Source organism: Equus quagga, chromosome 12 (assembly GCF_021613505.1).
Source record: "Equus quagga isolate Etosha38 chromosome 12, UCLA_HA_Equagga_1.0, whole genome shotgun sequence".
Classification (NCBI taxonomy): domain Eukaryota; kingdom Metazoa; phylum Chordata; class Mammalia; order Perissodactyla; family Equidae; genus Equus; species Equus quagga.
The window spans coordinates 92,906,609-92,924,745 of NC_060278.1; the positions used below are offsets into that span (position 1 = coordinate 92,906,609).

At 51.8% G+C, this 18,137-nt stretch overlaps 1 protein-coding gene across 3 annotated transcripts in view; it reads left to right on the forward strand.

The window, feature by feature from the left end:
* The first annotated feature begins 10,166 nt into the window (after positions 1-10,166).
* PLCG1 (phospholipase C gamma 1) overlaps positions 10,167-18,137 on the forward strand; it is a 35,046-nt gene continuing 27,075 nt past the window's right edge. The window contains exons 1-2 of one of the 3 annotated variants that reach the window (XM_046679558.1): positions 10,167-10,271; positions 10,475-10,792. In XM_046679558.1, the coding sequence (XP_046535514.1) occupies positions 10,576-10,792 (217 nt within the window). In that variant the 5' untranslated portion in view covers positions 10,167-10,271; positions 10,475-10,575. Of the gene's footprint in view, positions 10,272-10,393; positions 10,793-18,137 lie in introns of those variants that run through there. The other 2 variants (XM_046679556.1, XM_046679557.1) reach the window with 2 other exon arrangements.

Here is an 18,137-nt window from a genome sequence, read left to right on the forward strand (position 1 = left end):
GTGTCTGCCTCTTTGTTACTCAGGGCCCCACGCCAGAGTGGGGCTGCGGGGCTAGGACTTGGTGTGGGATGTGGTTTGGCTGCTCATATTAGCAAGAGCGGCTCCCTTCCCAGGAGCTGGGGCTGGGCCAGGCCTGGAAGGGGTTGCATCTGTCCTCCTGCTGTGGGTGTGGGTCAAAGAGGAGCCGAAGTCCACATCCTTAGATAAAGGCAGGCCCAGGAAGTGAAGGAGGGTGCAGAAAACCTACAAGAACAGGTGGGGCACAGGAAATGTATTAGAAGCCCCATGCGAGTCATGTCTATGGGGCAAGTGAATTTGGGAGGCAGATCTTTGAGAGTGCTTTCCATGTGTGCTGGCCAGAAACAGTAGGGAGCTTCTTTGGGTTTGTTTATGTGGCTAAGCTATAGTCAGGATGGCAAAGTAAGGGTACTAAGCCAATTAGAACACTGGATCCCAGAAGCCCTCCTCTGGTGGAATGCAGACTTCTCCTTGTATTGATTGGTTGGTTGAAAAAGAGAGTGGTCTATGACTACTTCCCAGTGCTCTAGTACCCGAGCTGGCCAGGGTCCCTACAAAAATTGTTCCTCCCCTCATCCTAGATATAGCTAAGTCTGGAATTCAGGATGAAGGGTGAGGTCTCCTGGTCAAATGGAGCAGGGAGCAGGAAGGCCAGAGTGGTCAGAATTGGTCACTTAGCCCTTGGCCCTCCAGCTTGCTAGCAAGCACAGGTATATTCTGGGAGAAGAGCCATCTCCTTGATGGTCTCTGGACTCCCTGGGGCTGGGGGCTGGGCTGGCACTGGGCCCACTGCAGAGAATCCTGGAGGGTCCTTCTTGGCAGCCTGCATTTCATTGCCTAGTGAGGGAGGTAGCATTCACCCCAGGGAATAAAGGAATTTATGTAGCCATCATGACTTTGGAGCAACAGACTGCACCTAGGTCTTTCTGAATTCTGTGGTGTTGAGGTAGCTAGACCATTCACTGTAAAGGAGCAACAGAGGGGCCAGCCCTGTGGCCCAGTGGTTAACTCTGCTGTGCTCTGCTTCAGCAGCCTGGGTTTGGTTCCCAGGCGTGGACCTACACCACTTGTCGGCAGCCGTGCTGTGTGGCAATGACCCACATACAACATAGAGGAAGACTGGCACAGATGTTAGCTCAGGGTGAATCTTCCTCAGCAAAAAAGAGAGTAGCAACCAAGAAGCTCTTCCAGTGCCCAGTCAATAAGACTTTATAGCTGATAGGTAGGTAATGAGAAAGTGGACCTCAAATTTGGGACTTGAGCAGGACCTGCCACAACTAGGGGACAAACCTTGGTCCACAACTAGAAATCAGGAATAGGCCTTGCAGGCAGAAGGTTTACTGATGAGCAGCAACCTGTGCCTACCTTTCCCAGCAAGGACCTTCCTGCAGGTCCTCTGAGGACAAGTGCAGGGCAACTACCTGCTGGTCAAGGATGACTGTGAAGAGCATCCTGACTGGTGGCAGCAAGGCCTGGGAGAGCAGCCAGGGAATGGGAAGCTGACCTGGCCACTGAGAATGAGGGAAGAGGCTGGACAGGTAGGTGAGGGCCAGATGTGAAGGGCCCTGAAAGATGCTTGAGCAAAGAGTCAGGAGGAGACCCACCCCCTTGCCTATTTATCCAGTAAGTCTGTTTGTTTCTCCCATTTCCAGCCATGTCTGGGAACAGAGGCCAGATGTACAGTCTGAAAAACTCCCTCCTGTCAGGCCCTTCTGTGATGCTTGAGTCCAGCTGTGGGCAAAAGGAGATGACTTACACATGCTACCCAAGCCAGACAGCTGTGTGCTCACTTGGCTCCTCTCTCCCTCTCACCCCACATCTGGTCAGCAGGTCCTGTCTGTTCTGTCAGATCTACCTCAGACCTCTGACACATTTTAAAAATGAAAAAAGAAACCTCACAACTCCCAGCCCTTTCCAGCCACCACCCCCTTCCTCTCCATTTCATAAACAAGCACCTGGAATGAGTCATCTACACCACCCAGTCATTCCCCCACTCACTGCAACTAGCTTCTGTCCCATTTTGCCCCCAATTCCCCTTCTCCATTCTGACGCCAGTCACCAACGAATGAATGACCAAGCCAATAAATGGGCTCTGCATTCTGCGTCTTACTTAAATTCTTTGTGGTGCTGGACACTTGACCACTTTTTTTTTTTTTTTTTAAGATTGTCACCTGAGCTAACAGCTGTGGCCAATCTTTTTTTTTTTTCCTGCTTTATCTCCCCAAATCCCCCTGGCACATAGTTGTCTATCTTAGTTGCAGGTCCTTCTAGTTGTGGCATGTGGGACACTGCCTCAACATGGCCTGATGAACGGTGCCATGTCTGCGCCCAGGATCCGAACCAGCGAAGCCCTGGGCCGCCTGCAGCGGAGCACACGAACTTAACCACTTGGCCACGGGGCTGGCCCCGACCACTTTTTTTTTTTTTTAAACAGCTCTACTGAAGTGTATTTTACATACAAAATCCACCCATTTCAAGTGTACAATGATTTTTAGTAACATCACTGAATGGTGCAGCTACCACTATAAATTAGTTTCAGAATGTCATCTCCCCAGTAAGATCCCTCATGCCCACTTACAGTTAATTCCTATTCCTACCTCCAACCTCCATTAACCTACTTTCTCTATAAAGTTGTCTTTTCTGTACATCTCACATAAACGGAATCATACAATATGTGACCACTCCCTTCTTAAAGCACTTTTCTCTGGCTTCTACAATGCCACCCTCTCCTGGTTTTACTCCTATCTCTATCAGGCTCTTGCTTCTCAGTTACCTCTTTTATCGGGTCCTTACCTGCCAGGGTTCGCTTCTCACTGGACCCAGGTGATTTCATTTGCACCTGAAGGAGACAACTCCCAAATCTCTTATCTCCAGCCTAAACCCCTTCCTTGAGCTCCAGACACACACTGCCAACTACATCTCTGTGGGGGATGCCCACAGGCTACTCAATCTTAAATCTCTGGAACTGAGCTCTGTAACTACTACTTCTAGCCCACTAGGCTGGGTTGCACATCTCAGGGAAAGGTACCACTATCCACTCTGTTCCTCGACTGGAACCTAGGGTAACCATCACTGCTTTCCTTCTCTCACTTCCACATCCAGTAAATTACAGACTCTGAAATCACCTCCTGAATACCAAATACACTGAATATAGGTATTTACCCCACAGAAAACTTAAAAAAATTTTTTTTCTTCTGAGAAGAGGAAGAGTTTACTTATATTTCAGTTCTTACAAAATCCCTCATATAATGGGATGAGCTCTCAACTTGTTTTGAACCAAAAAGCACTTTTTGGAGAAAACACATTACCCTGAAATGACCTCAGTCGAGCTAGTTTTGGATGATTATAAGTAGTCCCCTGACAAAATCAGTAAACACAGAGGCAAAGAACTTTACCACAGACCTAGTAATTATTTCTCACAATCCCAAGTATTACATGTAAACAAACCTCTTAAAGATCCCTTTAAATAGTAATACAGTGTTGGGTTTTTTTTAGGTTTGATAATGGTAGTGTAGTTATGAATATATTTTTTAAAAGGATCTTTTAGAAAAACGCTGAAATATTTATGGATGATGTATTAGAGTTAAGCTTTGCGTCAAAACAACATGGAAAGGGTTAGTGGGTAGAGTCTGACATGAAATGAGTGGCCGCCAGTTCATAATTGAAGCTGGCTGATAGGTACATGGAAGTTCACTATACTATCCTGTCTATACTTATGTACATTTGAAATTTTCCATAAAATTTTTTAAGCAATACAGTAAGTGGTTATTATGCACGTCAATATATATCTATGGGAGAAATGAAAAAAAAACCCGTTTTAATGTTATACAAGAAGGTAATTATGCTCAGGTTAAAATTTCCAGTGATAGCATCACATACTGACTCAAAAAGTATTGTCTCTGCAACAACATGGATGAATCTCAAAAGAGTTTTTACGTTGAACGTGGTCACCAGGGTCTATACCCTATAATTCTATTTACATGAAATTCTAAAACAGGCAAAACTAACCTGTAGTAACGGAAAGTGGATTAGTGTCTGTTGGATGGGGGCAGGGGAGAGTGACTGTAAAGGGGCACCAAGAAACTTCTTGGGGTGATGGAAATGTTCTATATTTTTTGATTGGGTGGAGATCATATAAGGGTATACATTTGTCAAAGCTCACCAAACTTTATACTTAAAATGGGTACATTTGATTATATGTAAATTATTCCTCAAAGCTGATTTTTCAAAAGTGCTCTCTCTCAAACAACTTGGAAGGCAGTGAAGGTGATGTTTTCAGAAATTATTAGATAACCCAAAAAGTGGCTCTATGGTGACAACTACATAGAAGTCAAATATTCATGTAAAAAGTCTGAACGTAATTTTTTATAAGAAAGAGTGGAAAATCAATATTCATAAATTAATATATTGTTTTAAATAATATGTGACTTAAAATATGTATGTGCAACTAAATAAACTGTTATATGTGGACATTTGAATCATGCATCTCTAAAAACGTTTGTATTTTAGTTGCAAAAAAAGCCACAGAACACCTAGAGTGACTTTACTGCAAAAATGAGTGATCACCTTATATCTGGAACCTCCGTATCTTCAGGCATATACACTCTCTCTCACTTTGCTCTGTCTATCCCACAGCCACCAAGAGGTTAGATTAAGGCAGGTGACCCTTCCAAGTACTCGAGGGGCCCTTATCACACTGAATTATCATCTGTTGACAAATTTCTGTTGGTATCTCTTTATCCACTGCTGGAGTGGGAACTTGGTCTGATTCATCTCTGCTCTCTAACTGCTATAGAGGAGGCATCAAGAGTGTTTGTTGGAAGAAAGGGAGAGAGAGAAGAATAGCAGGCTGCCCTGTCCTGGCCAGCGGCTAGTAAGGGTTCTCCCCTTCCCTTCCTTCAGTGAAGCAGTTACAGCGTCCTTGCCACCTCCCTGAAGAAGGTATGTCTGGAGCCCAGCTCTCTTGTCTCAACATCCGTGTCCCACTATAGGGGTCCATCAGCAAAGGGGAAGCAGGGTCTGCAGAGAGAGCACAGTTTCTGGGAGCGGCTGGGTGAGGCCTGGTTTTGCCTTGATAGGAAACATGAGGCTCTCAAGGGGCTGAGAGTACATCCCCGGTGAGGAGGAGAGCTAGAGGACATGACCTAAGAAGTGTGAGGCCCAACAACTAAATTGAAACCATAGACAGATATTGGGCCAGAGGTCAGGAGCCTCGACCACAGGTTGTGGGGTGGAGTTCAAGCTGCACTGAGTTGAGTCCTTATTGAGGACTGGCTGTATGCTGAGGTACAGGCTGGGTCACAGACCCAGAGAAGGGTGGGTCAGACATCTCATGTAAGAAACTACTGAGTAGAAATTAAAGAACAGTTTAAAGAAAAGGGATCAAGTTTGATGTGTGGATCAAATTGGACACTGCAAGTCTATAAATCTGCCCACCTTCAATTGTAGAAGGGGCTTCACTGAGCTATACTTTTATATTATACCTTCTGTATTCACGTATGGTTATTATAAGGAACAAATGAAAACTTCATTAGCATTTGCTGTTAATCTATTGAGAACATTCTCCACTATTTCAATCAAGTAAGTGTCCATATGAGAAACTTCTTTCATAATTTAACCTCAGGAAAATTTTCTCTCCCAAGGAGTCAGTTACCAGAATAGAGTTTTTGCTTTAGCTACCAGGAAGCTCAGCCACATTTGATTCTCATTAACAGCAGCCATGGCAATCCATACTAACCATATTATATTCCTCCTTCTTATAAAAGTATATCCCATTTCTAAAATACAGTATTTTTGTCCTGTAAGTGCTCTACACTTTTTTTTATTTTTATTTATTTATTTTTGAGGAACATCAGCCCTGAGCTAACATCTGCTGCCAATCCTCCTTTTTTTTTGCTGAGGAAGATTAGCCCTGAGCTAACATCCGTGCCCATCTTCCTCTACTTTATATGTGGGACGCCTGTCACAGCATGGCTTGCCAAGTGGTGTGTAGGTCTGCACCCAGGATCTGAACTAGTGAACCCGGGCTGTCAAAGTGGAAGGTACGAACTTAACTGCTGCACCACTGGGCTGGCCTCCCTCTAAACTTTTTTTAAAGGACTGGAAAAGAATACATTTGTGGCGGGCACAGTGATGTACCACTCAGATTCCCCTTCAGGGACGCACTTGTTGCTCCAACTACTGGGAGACCTGTCACCCCCCTAAGATCACCTCAGTTGCAGAGAGCCGTCCAGCAGAGGCTGTGCTCTTCCCAGGGCAGCCCACATCCAATGGCTGACTGACCTGGGGCTGTGAAGGCCCAGCCATTTCAAGCCAGCATGGGATCACAGAGCTCCCTAGGGGCTGGCTGAGGCTGTCATCAGGGCTGTATCACAGCTTAACTTCTCCCTGTGCCCCCTCCTGCCTCCTTCCTCTCTCTTCCACAGTGTCGATCCCAAGGGCACTCCTTAATAAACGTTCTTCACACCAACCTCTGTCACAGAGTCTGCCTCCCAAAGAACCCAACTTGTGACAACATTTAACCAAATAAATAAAAGTAGAAAACACATCAGGAAGGGGTATTAGGGGAAAGGTGAGGATACATAATAAAATGTTCACATCTATGTGGGAGGGAACACAGCATTGACTCTGCAGCCGGGTTGCCTGGGTTTGAATCCCATCTCTGCCACCTCTTAGTGTGTCCATGAGCATATCTCTTAATCTCTCCATGCCTCAGTTTCCTCATCTGTAAAATGGGGATAATAAGAGTACGTATCTCATTGTGCTGTAATGAGAAGTGAGCGAGCTAACATGGGTAAAGCAGTTACATACGGCGTACAACATGCCAAGTGCTGTTCTAAGTGTTCAGTAAATAAAATTAAAAAAACACCTGTGAGGTCAGGCCCAGAGGGGCTTTGGGCTGGGACTCCTCCCCAGACTCCAGGACAGGTGTGGTGTAGGCCAGAGCATGTTGAAGCATGAGTGTTGACAGAAATAGGCCCAAGAGGGCTAGCCTGGGTAACGTCAGGGCGTGTGCTTTGTGTGGGTGCTGGGCTGCTCCCTCCCAGCCAGCACAGCTGCACGCACTGCCAGTTACACCCACGTATCCATATATACATGCTGAGCTGGGGGAAGCCCATACTAGCCACACCCTCTGTGCGACCTGCTTTTCCTGAACCTCCTTTGCTGGAGGGAGGCACCTGAGGCCTGGGATGCTGGCTCAGAAGTCCCAGGAGGAAATGGGGCCCTGTTTCCTGATTAAGGGCCTGGCAGAAGACTGAAAACATGAGCTCCTGTTGGCAGGGATTTCTGGACCCCCTGGGGGCCTGGCTCCGGAGGCAAAAGCAAAAGCAAGGAAGCATGGGCTGCATGTCGGGAAGCTACCAGAAAATGGAGAAATAGATTTTAAAAGTGCATCACGGTCCACAGGCTGCCCAAGTAGGCACCAGAAGTTAAACAAGGGTTGTAACACTTAGGAGGGGGCCTCCTGGAAAGATGGACAAAGCCAGATAAGCAGAGAGGGGCCCCTACCCGTCTTCCTGGCCTCATCACCTCCCATGCTCCCCCTTGCTTAGCAAACCAGCCTCCTTTCTATTCCTCAACTCACTAAGCTCTTGCTGGCTTCAGGGTCTTTGTAAATGCTGTTACCTATGTCTGTAAAGTACTTTCCTCCAACCCACCTCTGATAATTCACCTAGCCACTTACATCCTTTAGGCCTCTGCTGAGTTCTGGAGAAGTCTTCCTAGTCTACTAGATCTGAAGTAGGTCTCCCTAAAGTTTTATCTAATAGCTCTCTGTTCTTTTGCTTCTAGCCCCCATCACAATTGTCCCTACATAACAGAGTGTTTATCTGTTTAATGTCTGTGAATTCCTGGAGGGCTGGTGCTGGGTTTCTCTTGTTCTCCCAACTCATAGCGCCAATACGTAGCACAGGGATGCTCAGGGGCCACATACAGGGGCAGCATCACTTTAAGCCCAAGCCTGCCCAAGCCACACTCTATGAGCACTCATGTTCTGCCAAGTTCCCTGTGCCTAGGGCCAGCCATGCCTAGGGCCTCCCCGACCCATCCTGATTAGCCAGCTAGCCTCTGTGCCCACTGGGTACAGAACACAAGGACCTATTTAAGCCAGTGGCTCTCTTGTGAGGCAGAAAATGCATGGAGTTACACAGACTTGGGTTCAAATCCCCATTTATTAGTTACGCAGTCTTGGGGCAAGTTGTAGAACTTCTCTGAATCTCAGTTTCCTCATCAGTAAATTGGGGACAATAATCCCTGATTAAACAGTAATTATGAGGATCAGGTGTGACCACATGTGTACGCCTTATAGCGCTGGGGGTGCATTAGGTCAACTTTAGTTCCCTACCTCCCATTTTAAAGGCCTGTCACTAGGTGGCAGTCCGCCTCAGCCAGTCCACCTTCCCTTAGGTGGCTGAAGCCTATTAGCACAAGCGTCTCAACTTGAGGTTCTCAGCCTCTTACGGGCCGGGCCGCACCTGAGGGAATCAACACACACACACCCCCCCCCCCCCCACATCAAGACAAAGTCAGAGGCAGCCCCAGACACTACACCACTCAGCTGGGTAGGCTGCCCGACCACACACTCCTATACTCACAGACTCCAGGAAACCTGGATCTTTCTCTGGCATCAGCTGGGCGCTCTGCTGGGCCTCGCAGCTCTGAAATGCAGTAAGTTGTTCTGCTCTGTCTGGCTCAACATCTGTCAGCCTGGCTCCACCGTGACCACAGGTGTTTTCAGTTTGGGCGGTGCTCTGTGATAAGGGAAGCAATGTGACAGGGGCAGCCAGCTTGCAGGAGTGAGTCTAGAGAATGGCTTCAGGAAGACAAAGAGCGTGAATCATTCAAATAACCATAAAAAGCCCTTGTAGCTAGAGAGTGGAGAGTGAAGGGGAGGCGGTGAGAGATGAAGCGGGAGAGAGAGAAAGGGGCCAGACCATACAGGACCAGCTGGGCCAGGTAGGGAGAGTGGATTTTATGTGCAATGGGCAGTCATGGAAGGTTTGAGGACAGCGGTAGGGGATCGTGATTTAATTTCACTTTTAAGATTAAAGCATGGAGAACAGATGCAGGCAAGACCAAGAAGGGTAAATAGACTGGGTGAGAAGATGGGCCTTGGGCTTGTGGGCGGAGTGGAGATATCTGAAGGTAGCGTGAACCAGCCTTAATGGATTGCCGTGGGGTTGAGGCAGAGACAGGAATCAAGCTTATCTCCGAAGGGTTTCAGCCTAAGCACCTCAGAGGAGTTTACGCCTTGTTGTGAGAAAGTGAAGGCTGTGGGAGGAGCAGTTGGAGGAGGGCGGCGAGGCGCGCGTGTCAAGCGGGGACGTGGAGCAGGCAGTGGGATGCAAGGGAGATACAGATCTGGCGCTGAGGGCGTCTCGGTGGGGGGCGAAGCCACGGGAAAGGTCAGGTCGCCCTGGGAACCGGCGCAGGACCCAGCCCAGAGGAAGAGAGGCTTCTGAGGCCGAAAGGCAGCCGCCAGAGAGAGAGGAGGAAAACGAGGGGAGTCAGGCCAGGAAAACCAAAGCTCGGAAGAGCATTTGCAAGAGGAGAGCGGTGAGGCAGGGCCTGAGCCCACAGCCTGCCGCGTGGAGACAGAGCGGGAGGTGGGCGGGCAGTGGCCCCTGCGAGGGGCAGAGACGAAGGCCACCGAGGGCCGCAGGTCTAAAGGCCCTGCCGGGGACCTCAGGCCTGGGGGGCTTCTCCGAATGACGGGAACCTCGAAGGCCACACAGGCGCCAAGCCCTGGACAGCCGTGGGTCCGGCCGTCCCAGGAGCGGCCTGCGGGCCAGCCCCGCACGACTAGAGGAGAGGGGCGGGACAGACCTGCTGTCCATCAGAGCCCGCCGGCCAATCCGCAGGCTGCCCCGCCCCCGCCCCTCCCCGAAGAGGGCGCGCGGAGGACCCGCCGCCACCGCCGCCGCCGCCGCCGCGGGTGTGAGGCGGCCCGGCCTGGCCTGGCTCCCTCCGCCGGGCAGCGCGCCCAGGTAACTGGGTTTGGCCGGCGGGCCCGGGGGCGACGCTCCGCATCCTCACCTCTCCTCCCCGTCGCGGCGCGGGCGGCGCTCGGGCGAGCGGGGTTGAGGAAACGGCTGCGGCTGGGCCTGTGCGGGACGGCGGGCTGGGCGGCCGCCTGTGCATGTGCGACTGACTGGCGGGCCGGCGCGGGGCTGCCGCGCGTGACGGGCCGGCCGAGGCCGCCGGGCTGTGTCCGGAGCCGCTCGAGGAAGCTCCGCAGGACGGAGGACACGCTGGTCAGCCGCCAGCTTCGCGCGCGCCTGCGCGCGCGCCCGCCGCCATTGCGCCCCGGGCCTGTCCGGGGGTCGCGGGGCGCAGGCGCGGCGGGTGGGGGTCCTCCCCACGGCGCGCGGGCGCCTTTGTTCCCGGCGCGCGGGCTGGGGCGGGGCCTGCAGGCACCCCGCCCCCCGCTCAGGCCCCGCCCCGTCTCCGCCCGCAGGAGCCGCCGCTGGGGCCCGCTCGCCCGCCGCCGCAGCCGTCGCCGCCGCCTGCTTCCCCGGCCGGGCCTCCGCCGCCCCTGCCGCCCCCCGTGCCGGAGCCATGGCCGGCGCCGCGTCCCCCTGCGCTAACGGCTGCGGGCCCGGCGCGCCCTCGGACGCCGAGGTGCTGCACCTCTGCCGCAGCCTCGAGGTGGGCACCGTCATGACTTTGTTCTACTCCAAGAAGTCGCAGCGGCCCGAGCGGAAGACCTTCCAGGTCAAGCTGGAGACGCGGCAGATCACGTGGAGCCGCGGCGCGGATAAGATCGAGGGGGCCAGTAAGTGCGCCCCCGCCCCGGGCCCTCGGTGCGCGCGGGGGCGGCGGGGGTCCGCGCTCGGCTCCCGCGCGCCCCGGCCCGCCGCCCGAGTGACTTGGCCCAACTTTCGGGCCCTCCCCGCACCCTCCGGGCCCCGCCCCCGCCCCGTGCCGGGTGGTCACCGGGGGCGGGGGGCATCCGGGTCTCTGATCACCTGACAACACCCCCTCCCCCAGCTAGGGGGGAGTGTTCCAGGCGCTTTGCGCGGAGGCCTGAAGATCCTAGCGGATTGGAGACCAGCAGGGCAGGCATCAAGTCCCCCACACCCCAGGAGTGGTGTCTGCCGAGGCGAGGGGAGCCATGGCAGTGTCCCCCACTCTCCCTAGGACCTGGGCCAGACCGGACGGTCACCTCTCACCACCCTTTCTCCAAAAAGTGCATTCTTGGTGAAAGCCGCCGGACCCCCAGGCTGAGCTCTTCTTTGCAAAGGAAGCTTTGGGTTCCCGAAGTAGGACTTAGGCAGATGTCGAGGTAGGGCTGGTTTTGGAGCTGGGCCTACTCGATTCCCTCCAGGGGAGAAAGGAAAGTCGTCCAGTTTGGTTTGGAGAAGCCTGAGAGAAGGCAGAGGCGGCCTTTCCCGCTGCCGCTTTTGTCTTGAAATTGCTCTCTGTGAGTGGGCAGAGACATCCAAAGCCAGGGCAGGGACCCTTGGTTAAGGGGCCAGGCTCCTCTTGCCCTTGGAGGCTGGTCCCAGAAAGGCCAGCCTCAGTGCCTTGGAGTCAGGTACTCTTTTCAAGAGCTGGCAGCCAGTTTGAGGTCTAGCCCTTTGTGTCCTGCGTCCTGTGTCCCATGCCTGCAGGGAGCGGCTACTCTTGGTTTCCTGCCTCTTTGCCTTCCCAGGCCTGAGCTTGGCTGCCTTTGTGCAGGTCTCAGTTGGGAAGAGAGAGTTTGAAAAGCCCCAGATCTTTCAGAGTGTTATTCCACTTAGCACGTGCCTGTGCTGTGACCGGATGGGCACCCAGCTTTGCCCTCCATTCCCCCGCCTCCAAGGGTGAGAGATGATGTGTCTGCAACGCCAGGCTGTGGGTTGCTTCCTGCAGGGACCCCCAGAGACTGGTGTTAGAGAAAACCAGGCTCAGAACTAGGTCTGTGTGGAGGAAGGAGGGTCAGGAAGTGAGACCCCCAAGGGAAGGTCCTACAGACCTCCTTGGGTATGGTGTGCATGCATATAGATGGGTGAGGAGATTGGGAGGAAGGAAGGTCTTGTGGTGAGGCAGCCATCCTCAACTGCAAACTCCAGATCTGACACAGTTGCTGAACTTAGAGATGGCAGCTGCCTTCCTCCATGCCCGCATCGGCCCTGTCAGCCATTGGGAGAAAATTTTAGTGATTTGAGAAACTGGATTCCAAAGTGGAGGAAGGACAGACACTGCAGAGGGCTGAGATAGTTCTGGGAACTTCACCCAGGCATCGACTCCAGGCATGGCCCCTTGCTTCTCTGGTGCTCCCTGTGCTCTGCTGAATTGGCAGCACTGGCTGGAGGTTCCCAGATAGAAATCTCCTGGATAACAGGCTGCGTTTCAGACCAGCAGCCAATAGGTGCAGCACGGTGGTTGAAGCCAAGGTGGGATTTGAAGCCCATATATTAGTTGGGTGTCCCCTGGCTGGTTCCTTACCTTCTCTGAGCCTTAGTTTCCTCATCTGTAAAATGGAAGTATATATGGTTGCTCTGGGGATTAAATGAGAGTTGATGTAACACACATAGCATAGTGCCTGGTGTTGTAAATGTTGAATAAATGTGAACTGTTATCAATAATGACAATAACAATAATAGACTGTGACTGCCCTCCTAGACCCTGGACTGGGAATGTTGAGGGACGACGAGTGTGGCTGTCCGAGAGGGTGAGGGTGCAGGAAGGAAGGAGGATGGGGAGCAAGTTCACATTTTGCTTAGATCGCTACCCAGAAAAGGGGAGGAAATGGTTTTGTTTTGCCCCAACCCATCTACTTACCCACCCACCTACCACGTAGAACAGTGTATAGAGTGAGTGTACGGATATGTGCACATCTGACTTCTAGCTATGACTTTCTTATTTGTATGTTGGGGCCTGAATAGAAGGATGGGGTCTGGAGAGGGAAGAGTTTAGTCTACTGTGTCTCAGGTCTTTGGGGGATGGAGACAGGAATGCAGAGGACCTGTTGACCGAGCCCCCAAGGTGGGTCAGCCAGAGGGGTACGAATTCATTGATCTCATCAGTTAGCTGGGATTTGAGAGGCCTGGAGCGTAGCAAAGGGCATAGAAGTCACCCTGGCCCTTTGGTTTTGGAGGCTTGGATTGAAGGAGTCTGGTAAAAAGGCTAGTAGATGCTTGCGTGGAGTTCAGACCTTGCAGATGGAGCCTCCCAGTGAAGCTGCCCCACTTCTGCCCCTTCCTGGGCACACCTTGGTAGTGGTTGTGAGCCTCACAGCCCCCCTCTGTAGGCCCTGAGGAAGGTTGGGTTGCCATCTGTGTCCTGCGCCCAGGTGCCTCAGGTGCCTGACCTTTTCCTGCTGACCTTGCCGGGTACCATGCGGTGCCTTTAGCCCGAGCAAAGAGAGAGAGACTTTTGCTATCCTCAGGGTGTCCGTGGCCCTGAAGGAGAGCTGGTGTGGTTCAATGAACGTGCACAGCACTTGTGTATAGACCTGCTTCTGGCCTGACTCTGAGCCCTCTCACTTTACCACTTGTGAAATGGGACTGGCACCTGCTGATTTCTTGGGAGGTAGTTTGGCTCAAGAGAGGGGTGGGGAAGTGCTTTGGTGCCTGTTGCCATGGTGGTATGACAGGAACCAGGTCGATGTTTGTTTTTTTATGTTGCAGATACTGACATAAGTGAATACAAACCTTCCTGCTGTGTGCTTCGGAGACTTTTCATTGTGTTTGCTTGGCTAATCGTCACAGGGTCCCTGAGGGGTGGTCTCGAGTACCATCACATTTTACAGGCGAGGAAATGGAAATGCAGGAAGTGAATTATGCCACAGGTAATAGTGCTGGTATGTGGCAGTCTCAGCTGGACCCAGCCAGTGGCTGGCTGACCAGTCCCAAGAGGACTCTACTCTCAGGCCCCTTGTCCCTCTGGTCTGTGTTGCTCCTCTGTGAGGAGAAACCTTCATGCTCAGACCGTACATTACAGACAGCCACGGCCCCTCTAGGTTCTTTTCTTTCTGGTGCCTTCTAGAGTGATGGTTCACTCAAGGGCCATTGTGGGCACAGTGGCCTGGGTGGAGACTCTGGAGGGCTCTGAACGCAAGCCAAGCACGTCTGTGAGGACTTTTGGAGCCACAGGCTTTCATCTTTGATCCTTCTGTAGATACTCTTCTAGATGTTAGGCCCCCTTAGGCAGTAAATGAAAACAGGTCCTTGCCCTCAGGGAAACTAAAACAGACAGTGACAATTCCAAACTGAAACAGACATTGACAATTCCAAGTTGTACACAGTGGGGTTGGGGTGGCAGAAGAAAGCAAAGTCGCTTGGACAAGGCAGGTAGGCTCAGAGAGGAAGTGATAGTGGGACCTGCTATCTGAGGCTTGACCCCCGTGGCTGTCAGAATAGTGAGGAGACAGACCACGAGGCCTACTCTGAGGGCTAGGCCCAAGGTACCTGAAGCAGGAGGCACGGTGTCATCAGGGGTTTTCTTTCTGCTGGCTGGTTGCTCCCAGTGGGAGAGGGGCAAGAGCACGTGTCCGGATCTCCAGAGCTAGCCATCCCCGCCTGTGTGTTTCCTGTCTGACCGCAGTTTTTCCAGGGGAAGTCAGACCTCTTAGTGTTTCCTCAGTACCCCAAGCTTGCCCTGATGTGTGTGTGGGTTTCCAGACCAGCCATGCCAGGCGCCCTGTCCAGCTGGGGCTCTCTTTCCTGTGAACCTAGGAAAGGGGCCTGCTTCAGAGATGACTGGAAAAGCTGAGCATTGCCAGCATAGGGGCCCCCACCCACCTCTAGCTTCTCCGTGTGTGTCTGTGTGTGTACGCGTACACATACACGTACAGTACACGTACATGATGCACAGTCTTGAGTCACTGGTTAGAGATCTTCGCCACTAACCTTGTTTTGGGTAACCCCTTGAAATGAGGGACGTTTATTTGTTCAATTAATATTGTTTGAACACCTCCTGTTTACCCAGTACTGGGCACTGAGGGTTCAAAAGATGAATAAGACGTGGTCTGTGCCATTGAGGAACTCCCAGACTCTTGGAAGAGACAGATTTGGGAACATGTAATTATAACCCCATGTGTTACGTGCCATAATAAAGGTGTGCACAAAGAGCTCTGTGAGGGCAGAGTACCGAGCTCTGCTTAGCAAGCTGGGGGTTGAGAGGAGAGAGCCAGGGACAGCTTCACAGGGGAGGTGACCTATGAGCTGCACCTATTGAGGAACTTGCCTGTGCCCAGGCTGAGGCACTGGGATGACTGTGCGGGGGTTGAGAGTGCAGTCGGTGTGGTAGAGATGAGGCTGGGACTGGTTGGGGGCAGCTTTGGGAGGGCACGGTGTGCTGTGTTTATGGGTTACACTCTGTCCTGTAGGCAACGGCTGTGAGCAGAGGCTGAAGTGGGGCTGTCTTGCATGTTTGTTGAGGAGGGAGGCAGTGAGCTACTGCAGTTTGCAGGAGAGCTGATGAGCACGGGCAAGACCTTGTTGAGGCAGGGCAGGGATGCAGAGGTAGTGGAGGAGAGGGGCTGGGTCTGGAGGGATGAGACAGCGGAGCATGGGAGGTTAGCATCTGGGCTCTGAGACTGCCTAGGTTAAAATCCTGTTGTGCAGCTTACTTGCTCTGTGACCCTGAGTGTGTGACTTTATCTTTCTGGTCTCCTCATCTGTGAAAGGGGGTTAGTAGCAAACTGCATTCGTCTCATAAGGGTTTTGATGAGAATTTGCATAAAATGCTTAGCATCGAGTGGGCAGTGTGTAAGTGCTTAACATTTGGGAGCTCTAACAAGTAGGAAGATGAGGATTAAGTTCCCCAGGAAGACCTGATAGCGGAACAGAGCAAACACATCTGTTGTATTGATGGGGCTGGTGCCTGGCCACCAAGCCATGTAATTCAGAGACAAGGAGGCCCACCTATCCTCTCTCTCAAAGCTCTCAGTAGCCCTTCTCTTGTCATGGCTGTTTCCCACTGCTGACATTTGCGAGGTGACAGGGCACTTGGCTGGAAGCAGCTGCTTTGGTATCATATGAAGGTGTCAGTTGGCCTATTTCTGAGTGTCTAGCCCGGAGAAATGCTATCTGAGCACATTGGTGGGGCCTGCCTCTGTCTCTCCTGTCACCACCCGTGTCAGTCTCCATTAACTCATGGCATCTCTTCCCACTCCGTGCCCTTTCCTCTGTGCCTTCAAGAAGGCTAGAGATGGATAAGTTGGAGGAAGTGAGGCCTAATGTCTCAAAGGCCTGATATTAGAGGATAGGAGACTTTCTCCCCCTCTCCACTCCCTCTCTTAGAATTGGAGAAGTCAGTGGGGACTTTGAGGAGACTCGTAGGAGAAATGGACATGGGATAGGAGGAGGGGAATGTTCTGGTGCTCCTCGTGGAGCCCTTTGTTCAGAGAAGCATGGTGCCCGTGCTTCCCTGGGAGAAATCTTTGAGAGCAGCATGGTAACAGGTGACAAGACTGTAGGCAGAGCCAAGGGTGAGGAGTGGCCGCCAGCAGCCGTTAGTAATTGGGCTGCAGTGACCAGAGATATGTGGCTAAAATCATTCAGATTTGGGTTCGAGCTTCAGCTCTTCTGTGACCTTGGGCTTACTTTAACCTATCTGAAACTGATCTTCAGCTGTAAAAATATTTTTTTCCTCACAGAGCTGTATATTAACGGTAGTCAAATGAGGTCATATAAAAGAGTAAGAGATTTTCTGTGAAAGTGCCCAGCACAGCATTTGGGCTCTTAATAAGTATTTGTTTCCTGTGCTTCCCCTTAACTAACTATAGAACTCCACTTCTGTCTGCCACCAGGCTTGGCCACCAGTGGCTGTTCTGACAACCTGCTAGAAGTTTGTTTCCTACTCATTTTCTTTGTTCACTCCCTGAGTCTGTACACAGAGGACCAGGGGCATGGGAAAAATCGGGTATTTGAATAGTGCATTAGAGTTCACGGAGCATTTTCTCATCTCTTGTGTTGTTTGAGCTCCACCACAGCTGCACGAATTGAGGGAGGACAGGAATGATTAAACCTCTCTTACAGATGAGCAAGCCCAGGCCCCAAGGGTAAGGTCACACAGCAGGTTCATGGCAGTGCTGGGACCAGAGCCTAGGATTGCTGATGCCCATGGCAGTACTCAGTTTATTCCTCCACTCTGGAGAAAATGACAATAAGATGGACTTCCCGAGGACCAGAGGTGTTTTTTTATGTGGATAGAGCTATCTGATCTCTACTCTGCCCTCTGGTCAGATGTGTTGTTTGACCAGCCCACACTTCTGTCTGTGGACAAACTGGATTTGATGCCTCCATCTAGATCCTCTGCTGCCCTCATCTTGCCATGGCACCCCCTCGAGATGCTTTCCCTCACTCCTGCAGGGGGTGAAGGCAGCAGCTGATTTGAGGTGAGAGGACAGAAGAGCCTTGCCCTGACTTGCTCTCCTGGCTCATGATGACAACTGCACCTGAGCCTCTGCCAGGGAAATGGGAACCTGGGCTCCGCGCTCTAGGTGCTCTGAGAAGGGCCTTTCCAGACCTGGTAGTAGCTCTAGCGCATGCATTTGTCCGTCTGTTCCTTGTTTGTCCCAATTTATTGTGGGCCCAGCCACTGTGTTAGGCATGCTGAGCTGGACGTGATTACACCAACGTCTGACTTGCTCACGGAGGCAGTAGGTCTCTAGCCTCGTGTGCTTTCCCTATCACCATAGCTACTTTTTCCTTAAAAAACAGACCCCCAAAAACCCAGCTTTGTTGGGTCTCTGTGGCACACTAACAAGTGAGACACAACTTGTGCTTCCCTGGCTTTGGACTCTGGCATCTGCTGATGTGCCAAGTACCGTGGGGTCCCAGAGTGAACATCAAGGTTAACATAGATACAGCCAGACAGAAACATAATTCCGGGACCTGGGCACAGCTGTGAAGGAAACAAGCCAGAGGCTGCTAGCAGTCGGGAGAGAGGATGGTTGTCTCTGATATGCACGACCCCTGTCTCAGTGGCTGACAGCAACCCAGGCTCATTTCTCGCTTACGCTACATGTGTCTATCTGTGACAAGCCACTCCACTGTTCCCAGAGAGTGGCCTCGGTGGCTCTGGGTCAGCCTGCTGCTGTAGAGCCTGAACACTCTGGGCAAACTAGGCTGGAGAGGGATTCGGAGAATGGAGGCTAGTGAGGAATTAAATCCTGTGACTTGGGCATG